Genomic DNA, 12,053 nt, shown 5'->3' with positions numbered 1-12,053 from the left:
CACGTAGACCAAAGAAAAAATTCCCCGGAGGATGCAAAGGAGGGGACCCTGTGGATCGTGGCAGAGGCTGATGACTCTGGTAGCTATCTAAATTCATCAGCTAAATAGTATTGCCATTAATTTAACTATGAAATACGTAAGAAAGAGTCAGAAATGTAATTCTGAAAGTACAAAAAGTACCATAGAGTGGAGGTAAGGTAAAATAAAATACAGGCTTCAGGAGAACTTGTGTAACTGTTAAAGAAAGAAACGTTACATTCTTTTTATTTTCTATCATGAGATGTCTATTATCTCTACAGGTAATAGCACAACCAAAATTGAAACCAGCGTATCATAATGTATTATAATAGAGCAAAACTTCTAACACTGATCAGAATGAGGCCTCAGACCCCAAATATTGTTTTCTGTATAGAAGTAGATCTTAGCAAGAAGTAGATCTTGAGATTTAAATTTAAAGAGGGACTGCTACATAAAACATGAAGGCAGTAATTTAAACTGTAAGTATTCTGAGGAAAAATCCAATAGCCTAATACCAAAAAGGAAAGAAATTGTTAACTGTATAAACATTTTCAATGCATGGGAATTTTTTTATTGTAAAAGAAAAGAATAGGCCGGGTGCGGTGGCTCACACCTATAATCCCAGCACTTTGAGAGGCCAAGGTGGGCAGATCACGAGGTCAGGAAATCGAGACCATCCTGGCTAACATAGTGAAACCCCATCTCTACTAAAAATACGAAAAATTAGCCGGGTGTGGTGGCCGGCGCCTGTATCCCCGGCTACTCGGGAGGCTGAGGCAGGAGAATGGCGTGAACCCGGGAGGTGGAACTTGCAGTGAGCTAAGATCGCGCCACTGCACTCCAGCTTGGGCGACAGAGCGAGACTCCGTCTCAAAAAAAAAAAAAAAAGTAAAAAGAAACATGGGCAAGAACCATAGGCTCTATTTCTGATTCTGTCTTTGATTTGTTTCATGTTCTAGTATACTCATTGAATATTGTTTTTTCTTTACTGGAGATATCTCAGGGCTTAACTCCTGACCACCAATTTTTAAATTAGAAATAATAACAACTGAATAGGGGTTTTGTGGGAAACACATTATTATTATCCATCTTTTAAAATAACTCATGTGTATAGTAAAACTCCCATTGATTCTACTTCAAAATTGAGTTTTAAAAATGTTATGATCACAGAAATAATCATATTCACCTTCACAGGCTGCATGAAGTAGAAAATAAGAGTTCTAACGTTTTTAGATCATTTCTGTGAAGTAAATCAGTAAAACTTAAAAGCATGACTCCCCAACCGAAGCTTTATAAATTTTCAGTAGTTTGGTGTGTTTTCTTCCAGCTAACTTTTTCACACATATAAACATAGAAATTCATTTAATAATGTTTGCTTTCATAGTGTTTTTTATGAAATATACGATCATCTTATATGTTAATCAATAATTTGCTTTATTCACCTAATACTGCCTGAGAGACATCTATTCATGTCAATTGAAAGAGTTCTGCCTTGATCATTTCAATAGCTGCATATTTTTCCGTGGTATCATTTAACATCAGGATGATGCAGCCAATGAGGGGACTCCTGCGGCACAGAGAAGAGAAAGTGATAGGAATAACACAGATATTGGTATAGCAGAAGAACTGAACGCCTGTAGAGAGTCATTAGATAACTATGAGAAAATCAACTTCAAAAAAAGAAAGCCTGAATTTTCATCAATTTTTAAATTGTTTCCAGTCTGATAAGTAGAAAATTTTTACTCTTATTAAGGTGAACAGCTCCTTTCTTGTGTTTATTAGGCTTTGATTTTTTTTTTAATTTCCCTTTCATCTCAGCCACTTTTTCTTTCATTTTTTTCTATAGATTTTTAACATGTTAATAATATTACATGTTCTTTTTATGTTAATAATATTCTCTTTTTGTCTTTTATATAAGCTGGATATATTTTTCCAGTTTGTTGTTTTATTTTAAATGGTGGTTTTTGTTTTGCTTTTTCTTTCCAACTTTTATTTGAGGTTCAGTGGGTACGTAGGCAGGTTTGCTACATGGGTAAATTGTAAGTCATGGGGGTTTGATATACAAATTATTTCGTCACCCAGATGATAAGCATCTAATTCTTGGTTATATATTAGAATTTTTTCTAATCCTATGAGAAATGCCAAAACTGCTTTCCAAAACAGCTACAAGCATAGTAGCCAATAGGTAGCTTTTAGATCCGTACTCTTCTCCCACCCTTTACCCTCAAGGAGGTCCCAATGTCTGTTGTTCCTTTATTTGTGTCCATATGTACTCAATAGTTAGCTCCCACTTATAAGTGAGAACATCTGATATTTAATTTGTGTTCCTGAGTTAATTCACTTACAATAATGACCTCCAGCTCCATCCATGCTGTTGCAAAGAACATGATTTTATTCTTTTTTATACCTATGTAGTATCCTACGGTACACAATTTCTTTATCCAGTCCACTGTGTATGGGCTTGTAGCTTGACTTCTATGTCTTTGTTTATTATGAATAGTGCTGTGATGACCATACAAGTGCATGTGTCTTTTTGGTAGAAAGATTTGTTTTCTTTTGGTTATATGCCCAGTAAAGAGACTGCTGAGTCAAATGGTAGTTCTATTTTAAGTCCTTTGAGAAATCTCCAAACTGTTTTCCCCCGTGGCTGTTTCCTACCAGCAGTGTATAATCATTCCCTTTTCTCTGCAACCTCACCAGCATCTGTTATGTTTTTACTTTTCAATGATTGCCATTCTGACCAATGTGAGGTAATATCTCATGGTGGTTTTGATCTGCATTGCTGTAGTGATTAGCGATGTCAAGCATTTTTTCACACGCTTGTTGGCCATGTGTATGTCTTCTTTTGAGAAGTCTCTGTTCATGTTCTTTGTTCATGTTTAATGGTGTTGCGTGTTGTTTTCACATATTGACTTGTTTAAGTTTCTTATAGATTCTGGATATTAGACCTTTGCCAGATGTATACTTTGCAAGTATTTTCTCCCCTTCTGAAGGATGTCCCTTTACTCTATTGATAGTTTCTTTTGCTCTGCAGAAGCTTTTTACTTTAATTAAATTCCACTTGTCAATTTTTCTTTTCGTTGCAATTGCTTTTGGGGTCATCATAAAATCTTTGCCAGGGCCTATGCCCAGAATGGCATTTTCTAGGTGTTCTTCTGGGTTTTTATCGTTTTCAGTTTTACATGAAGTCTTTAATTCATCTTGAGTTGATTTTTGTATATGGTGAAAAAGATCCAGTTTCAGTCTTCTGCACATGACTAGCCAGTTATCCCAGCATCATTTATTGAATGGGGAGTTGTTTCCCCATTGCTTTTGTCAGCTTTGTGAAAGATCAGATGGGTTGTAGGTGTGTGGCCTTATTTCTGGGCTCTCTGTTCTGTTCCATTGTTCTATGTGTCTTTCTTGGTGCCAGTATCATGCTGTTATGGTTACTGTAGTCTTGTAGTATAATTTGAAGTTAGGTAGTGTGATATATTTGGCTTGGTTCTTTTTTCTTAAGATTGTTTTGTATGTTTGGGTTCTTTCTTGGTTCCATATGAATTTAGAATGTTTTTTTCCAATTCTATAGAAAATGTCATTTGCCAAACTGCTTTCCAAAACAACTATAACATTTTCCATTCTCAGAAGCAATGTGTCAGAGTTCCAGCTCCTCTGCACACTTGCATCTTTGCTAGCCCTTAATAGTATTGGGCTTTTGCCTTTTGTTTTTTTAAGCTATTCTAATAGACATGTAGTATCACATCATAATTTTATCGGCAAGTATCTAATGACTAATAATGTTGAGCCTATTTGCATGTGTTTATTTCCCATCTAATTTTTTTCTCTTCTGAAGTGTCATTCAAATCATTTGCCCATTTTTATTGGGTAATGTTTTTTCTCTATTACTGAGATTTTAGTATAATGTATATATCCTAGATATAAATCCTTTATCAGACACATGTTTTGCACATTTTTTTCTCCCTGTCTGTGGCTTACCTTTCTGTTTTCTCAACAAAGTCTTTTGAAGATCAGATTTTAATTCATGAAGTTCAATTTATCAATATTTTATGGGTTACACATCTAGACAAGTTTTGCCTAATATAAGGTCGCAAAGATTTTCTACTATGTTCTCTTTAAAAAGTTTTATGGCTTTAGGTTTGGCATTTTGGTCTGTGGTCCATTTTGAGTTAGATGTTTAATTTGGTGCAAGGTATGAGTCAAGATTTTTTCTTTTTTGCCTGCAAATATTCAAGTATTTTAGCATCTCTTGTTGAAAAGACTGTCCTTTCTTCACTGACATACTGTTACACATTGTTGAAAATTAGCCACTCTTGTATTTGAAGACATTCTGTGTGAATTATTATATTTTCATAGAAAGCTGCAAATACAAGTAAAGTTTGTTCTTTACTTTAAAAAAAAAACAACAGCATTTTTTTCATCTTCTGGTGTTTTTACTTTGCTATGCCAATTTTAGAATCAGTTTGTTGATTTCCACAAGAAATTCTGCTAGAATTTTGATTGAGATTGCATTGAATCTATGAATCAATTTGCTAAAAGATAAAATTCTAACATTATTGAGTATATCAGCCTATAAATACAATATATCGATTTAGGCCTTATTTCGTTTTTCAATACTTTATAGTTTTCTTCATATAAATCTTATGCATATTATATTAGATTTATAACTAAGTATTTAATAACTTTTGATGCTGCATTAGTGCATTCTGACCCTGCTATAAGGTGCATGCCTGTAGTCCCAGCTACTCGGGAAGCTGAGGCAGGAGAATCGCTTGAACCCAGGAGGTGGAGGTTGCAGTGAGCCATGATTGCACCACTGCACTCCAGCCTAGGGGACAGAGTGAGACTTCATCTAAAAAAAAAAAAAAGAAAAGAAAAGATGCCTGAGACTGAGTAATTTATAAAGGAAAGAGGTTTAATTGACTCACGGTTCCATATGGTGAGGGAAGCCTCAGGAAACATAATCACAGTTGAAGGCTGAGGGGAAGCAAGCAGCGTCTTCACAAGGCAGGAGGAGAGAGACAAGAGCACAGGAGTGAACTGGCAAACACTTTTAAAACCATCAGATCTTGTGAGCACTCACTCACTATAAGAAAACAGCGTAGAGGAAAGTGCCCCCATGGGGATTACAGATCCCTCCCTCAACATGTAGGGATTACAATTTGAGATGGGATTTGGGTGGGGACACAGAGCAAAACCATATCAGATGCTATTATAAATGATACTGTTATTTTAATTTCAATTTCCAATAGTCCATTGGTAGTATACAGAAATATATGAATTCGTATTCTGTGACCTTATATTTTGTAGCTTCTTAAATTAGTTTTTTAGACATTTTCTATGCAGACAATTTTTAGTATGCCATTTTTTATGTAGAAAATCATGTTCTCTTTGAAGAGTTGTATTGCTTCCTTTGCTATCTATATGCCTCTTACGTATTTTTCTTGCATTTTAACAGAACTTAAGAACTCCAGTATAATGTTATGTAGAAATACTGAGAGTCAACATCACTGCCTTCATCCTTAAGTATCAAGTGTGAGACATAACTATAATTTTAGCAGTAGGGTTTTGTAGATTCTCTTTATGAGGTTAAAAAAGTTCACTTTAGTTACTCTCTTTCAGAGGGATTTAAAATCATGAATGAATGAATATCAAATACCTTTTCAGCATCTATTGAGATGATCATAAAATTTTTCTTCCATAGTCTAACAATACAGTAAATTATGTTGATTGATTTTTGAAGGTTGAATTAATGTTGCATTTTTGGGATAAACCTCTCTTGATCATAATGTATTATTCATTTTGTATATTGTGAGATTAAATTTGATATTTTTTGTTGAAGATCTATGTTTATAAGAGATATTCTTGTTTTTTGTGTGAATATCTTTGTTTCCTGTATATTGTACTGTAAAGCTAATATAATCTTATTCTTGATTTAAATAAATCAAAATAACTAAGCAATTTTGTCTTTTTATAAGCAAAAAGCACTCTTATTATATCACTTATAATTTTGATGCTGCATACTAACTACATAAAATCTAATGGACTACAAAATGTATGATGCTAGTATTTATGCTCAGATGAAACCTTTTGAAATAAATTGTTTACCTGGGGTTATTGTTATATCAATAAAGTAAAATTTAATGTTGAAAACTAATTTATATGTATTCAGGTTGTATTAAATTTTGTAGAAGAGATCTGAACTTAAATACTTGATAAATATAAAGCTTCTGGATTTAAGTTTCAAAATTGAATGCCTTATTAGACAAATTGATAAAACTGGCAGTCAGTAAGGGAAACTGATCCAACACACTCAAATTTTGATGGAAATATGGACTAGAGTAGTTCTGTATGTGTCAATAGTCTTTTCTTACTTGAGGTTGTCTTGAAGTCATATTTCCTTAGGTAATGCTTTCCATACAGGATTATACTCTTTTTTTATTTGAACCCCCAAATGTAGATGAATGTGAGAGCTAGCTCTGTTCCTTGATATAAATATTTTTATTCATGTGTGCACGTCTGTATATATATATATAGAGAGAAAATACTTCCAGTCTTACATTCTGGCGTGGAGTGAGTGTTTACATTGTAATAAAAAGACTCGGTCATCATATTCATTGGGCTTGTATTACTTAGGAGCCTTTTCATGAGATTGAATACACATGCAAACAAAATAAATGTTTAGAAGCAGTCAGAATCTTGTTTTTAACCTAAGCTTGTTTAGTCTAAACACAGACCTGCCTGGAAGTTCTGGAATACAGATTAGTGGGGGTGTCCACCAGGAGCCATTTTGCCAGAGGGAGTGAGGAATCTTTGTTGAAATAATTCACATAAGGATAATAGATAATAGAAAAAATAAAAGTACTTAAGTGTCCTTCAAGGAAAATGGCTGAGGGATATATATGAGTTGTGATTTTTTTGGTGTCATATGGTATTTGCTATTCACCTTCTTCTGATCTATCCTCGAAAGTGAGACATAAAAAGATGGAGTCAGCCAGGTATGGTGGCTCATGCCTGTAATCTCAGCACTCTCGGAGGCCAAGGCAGGTGGATCACCTGAGATCAGGAACTCCAGACTAGCCTGAACCAACATAGTGAAACCCTGTCTCTACTAAATACAAAAAATTAGCTGGGTGTGGTGGCACACGCCTGTAATCCCAGCTACTTGGGAGGCTGAGGCAGGAGAATTGCTTGAACCCAGGAGATTGCAGTGAGCCAAAATGGCACCATTGCACTCCAGCCTGGGAGACCGAGTGAGACTCCGTCTCAAAACAAAAAAGAAGAAGGAGAAGGAGAAGAAGGAGAAGGAGAAGGAGAAGGAGAAGGAGAAGGAGAAGGAGAAGGAGAAGGAGAAGGAGAAGAAGTCTTCGATAAAACCAAAGGGGCTCTTGAGACACAAACACTCATCACAAGACATCCACAGGCAGCCCCAGTCACTGTTACTTTGGCACTGATATAATGAAGTCTGTTTTCTTACGATCCAATAACTTTTTAACATTAAACTCTAGTGTGTAACTTTTTTTTTTTTTTTACTTATGACAGTTCATAAAGAGAAATGTCATAAATAACAGTGTTTATGAACTATATAATAACTACTGTGGTAGATGTGTAAAATGATGTATTTTGGTTTGCAGGCATGTTATTCTTCCTCATACACTAATTAAATGTGTTTGGTTTTAGGTTTCCTCAAGAGCTGAACATGGGAAAAATAAGTGCCGAAATTATGTGGACTCTTTTTGCTCTGGATATGAAATATGCATTAGAAGGTAATTATAAATATTTATACTTATTCACCTACATGTTAGAGTTAAATGGTGATTTTGTGTTCTTGGCTTTAAATGTTAAGAATTGAAACGTTAAAACATTAATTATTGTGATCAATTTAGTTCTAAAACTTATTTCCATATGGTAGAAAGATAAGGTCTCAAAGTACACAAAAAGCCCTAAAGAAGTATATTCGTTTTTAATTATATGGTCTAAGTTCTGGGCTCGTAAGAGTATTTCACTGATAGGATTATGCTCATATGTAAGAATACTTGATGTAGTTCATTTACCAAAACAGGCCATATTGAGGAGGTGGATGAGTAGTTAATCCAGATATTTGTCTGCATAGACTTGGAAATAGTATCCACGGGGAGGCGGGTCAAAATTCTACCAAGTTTACACAAGAACAATGGCAGAGGTCTTTACCCGAAACTCCACTCTGAATAAGTACAAATCATACGATGTAGAAAAGGAGAAATACAGCTCTAAGTTAAATAATTCTATAAATATTCTTTGTGCACCCACATTGTGTTTACAGTTAGAGATAGAAGCATAGACCAGGTTACTGTCCTCTAGAAACTAACAACCTAGTAGAAAAATTTATTTGTACTTATTCAGTAAATATATATTGAGCCCATAGATACTAAATGACCATTGGCACACTGGATGTAGGGGATGCAACAGTGAACAAGATAGCCCTGGTCCCCACCCTCATCAAGATTATGGAGGAGGGCTACAAGAATGCAAACAGTTGCAATATGGAGTGGTGAGGACTAATGATGACGGAATGTCTGGAGAAGCACCTACATCAGACCTGGGGCTAGGGAACAAGGCAGGCTTACTGCGGGAAATTCCTCTAAGAAAATGTAACGTTGATAAAGACCTAAAGGATAGGTAGGAGTAAGAAGAGCTTTTGGTAAGACAGAGCACTAGCAATTAGAGAAAGCACAAGGTGCATTTGAGAAGAGAGAACTCAGTAGGCCCAATGAGCAAGAAAGAGGTAGCAAGAAGTAAGACAGGAGAAATTAGCAGGGACCAGCAGACAGGGCCTTCTGGGCCGTTGTGAGGAGTTTGACTCTGTGTGCTGAGAAAAACGAAGTCCCATAAAGGATTTTCAGTAGGTGCATGTCTTAGATTTGCAACTTAGAAAAATCATTTTGATTACAATATGGAGAATAGGTTGCGAGAGTAAGACAGGTTTTACAGAGTTCATGTATATCATGCTACTGTTTAATAGCTTTCCTGTACCAGGTTGCAGAGGGAACATTCAGTTTTTCTCATTTGGAAAAAAAGGTACTCAATAGATCATAACATCTAGTTTTCTGATAAAGTCAGCCTCTTCCACTCACAAATAGAGAGGCTTATCTAATCTTTAAAATCACACCAGAACTGCTCAGAGGTGCAATTCCTTACTTTGCAATGAGGTTTTTCTTCTACAGTTTATTCATGACCCAGCCCTTCCTACCTCTTCCGTCTTTGCCTCCTACTAACCACATCCTTTTACATCTCTCTGCTTTCACTGTCTCTTTGGGACCCCAACATTATCTCTTAAATCAGACAAGAACCACCAGTCCACTGAGCAAATACATTTTTTTCAGATAGCGTTCACTGCATTCTCCCACCCTCCTTGAAAGGCTATTAGGCATCTGAACATTTTTAGGGTCGATATAGATTCTTAATCTCCTCTGACAGAACCTACTCTTCTCTGCTGTTCCCTGTAGCAGTTATTGGTACCACCATTTATGCAATTACTTAAGCAATATGGGTTATCATATAAATTAAGCACATATGGGTTATTAATATCATATATCATATCATATAAAGTAATATCATATAATTTATATGATATAAATAAATATATAAATAAATATCATATTAAATTGATATTTAAATATGATAAATATTTAAATATGACATTTAAATATAAATAAATATTAAATATGATATTTTATATGATATAAATAAATATCATATAAATAAATATCATAAATAAATATCATATAAATATCATATCATATAAATTAAGCACATATTACTTAAGCACATATGGGTTATCATATAAATCTAAGTCTTAGAGTAAATTTAACTGAGGACTTACGTACAATTCTTCATAACCATATTTTCCATGTTTAACTATGATTCAGCATACTTCATATATATTTTGAAGATTAAAATGTTTTAGTGCTTTTTAGTAGAATAGATGGTCTTATTAGTGACATTTTCAACTATATGAGATTAGAGCTTTTTGAAAATAAAAGCTATGTTAACCATGTGTCAGTCCTTAACACAAGTCTGGCATGTAGTAGTTGCTCAATAAATAATGGTTACATGAAAATCTAAGGTGCACTAAAGCAGTGTGTAAATGAATACATATGTGTAGATTAGCGACATAATTCAGAATTATTTTCATTTATATTATAGCCAGGCAGTTGTATTTTTTTTTTTTCCAAGACAGAGTCTTGCTCTGTCGCCAGGCTAGAGTGCGGTGGCGTGATCTTGGCTCACTGGAACCTCCAACTCCCTGATTCAAGCCATTCTCCTGTCTCAACCTCCTGAGTAGCTGTTTTCTAGTCCGTTCTATATCAAAGTTACATTGTTCATCAGTTTAATTGCCCATACTGATATTTGCACGACAGAATAGTAAAGTTTTAGCTCATCAGAATGCCTTTTAGCCTCAATCCTTACCCAAAGGCTTTCTAATATATAACAATCTATTTTACATTAGCAAACACAACCCACAGAACATATGGCAAGATGCTGCTTTTATGAGATAAAGCCACATTTTAGCCATCAAACAGATTTCACAGACTGGTTAATAAAAATCAGCTGTCAGGCTATCTAATACAAAGTCTGAAAATATTCCATTTAATCCCCTATGTCATTTTAGTGGGGAAATGGAGATCAGGGAGAATAGACGTTGAGAAGCAGGGCAAGACCAAAGTGGACAGATGTGTTTCAGCCTCACCTTCCTCTGCTTGTTCTGCGTGTTTCTTCCCACATCCTGTCTGCCCTGCCTCTTCTTTATCTATATCTTATGAGTACCTGGTGCACTCAGGGCTTTCCAAGAAGTTAAACACACTAAAGTATTTGGGGCATCGTGGTTATCCCTTCCAAAAGATCTGAAATCAAAATAAGGAAATAAACACATTATAATTAAAAACTGGGATGGTGGGCGGTGGGGGGGTGGCAAATATATCCCACATACACTGATGAGCTGGAAGTGGCCATGTGGGAATGAGCATAAAAGACAATAAAATGGAAGCAAGAAATGAAACTTATTAGCATCTGCTTCTGACCTCTAAACATACATCTCAGAAATTTAGGAGATTCTTGCCTCCTTTCAACTTTACATTGAAGGAAAGCAGCAGTGTTAATTCGATTGGCCTAAACTTGGAAGCACAGATCCTCTTTCACACTTACAGTAAGTGCATTTCACAGTTTCCTCCACTGGCAGTTCCCTTCCAACCCGCGCACTCCCTCCTCCCTTGCAATTAAGTTGAAACTACTTGTTTTATATATCTGGAGTAGATAGAGAAGGCGAGCTCTGTATACCTAATCTGGAAACATGCTGACTAAAATATTTGGTTTCTAAATAACAGAAGAAAAATAGACATCTAGGAGTGTTTGTAATGCTATTATTCAGGTACACCTTTGACAATCTAAATCACTTTGTTATCTATTTCAGTAAAAGATAATTAAAATGTGTTTACCTGAGTAATATGCCATGCTCTTTTGATAGAGATGAATATTTCAGAGTAAGTATGTAATTAACTGGTCAGCCACTTTCTCTGGTCCAACTTAAAACGTAATCAAATGGTAAGAACAGGGCTACACTAACTTCTCAGGCTATGAATGCGGTCCCACTTGTAGTACAGGCAAATATATTTGTTGAACACACAGCTGTGTGTTCTGATATTATTAGAAGTTCAACGGCTAATAAATTCAGTAACTTTTAAGTCTGTCTTTCTGTTATACAAGGTGAACTCTAGCAGAATCTCACGTAAATGGAAATGAGTTTCCAAAAACCCACTGAGCTGGTATTAGAATCAGGATATGGAGCATTACCTGTTTAGATATTTTTAATTAGTACATGGTCACTATATAGATAGAACATAAGGTCTTGATGGTTATTTTATCCCTGCCTGAACTCAAACTCTAAGATTCTAGTTTTATCTCATATAATTCTGACTCTTTGGTTTTGAAATAAGGAGCAACAGTGGACACTGACCTTCAAGGATTTAGTTAAGTTACCTGGTCATCTGTGTTCCTAGAAA

At 35.2% G+C, this 12,053-nt stretch overlaps 1 protein-coding gene across 1 annotated transcript in view; it reads left to right on the top strand.

The window, feature by feature from the left end:
* The window catches only part of LOC105490028 (unc-13 homolog C), a 699,235-nt gene that overhangs the window by 467,831 nt on the left and 219,351 nt on the right, over positions 1–12,053 (top strand). Inside the window, exon 18 of the mRNA XM_011755257.3 lies at positions 7,696–7,781. Within this exon, the coding sequence (XP_011753559.2) occupies positions 7,696–7,781 (86 nt within the window). The remainder of the gene's footprint in view (positions 1–7,695; positions 7,782–12,053) is intronic.

The sequence above is a fragment of the Macaca nemestrina genome, chromosome 7, assembly GCF_043159975.1.
Source record: "Macaca nemestrina isolate mMacNem1 chromosome 7, mMacNem.hap1, whole genome shotgun sequence".
In the NCBI taxonomy this organism is placed as follows: domain Eukaryota; kingdom Metazoa; phylum Chordata; class Mammalia; order Primates; family Cercopithecidae; genus Macaca; species Macaca nemestrina.
The sequence above is the reverse complement of the archived record's forward strand: the minus strand, read 5'-3'. Positions and strand labels throughout refer to the sequence as shown.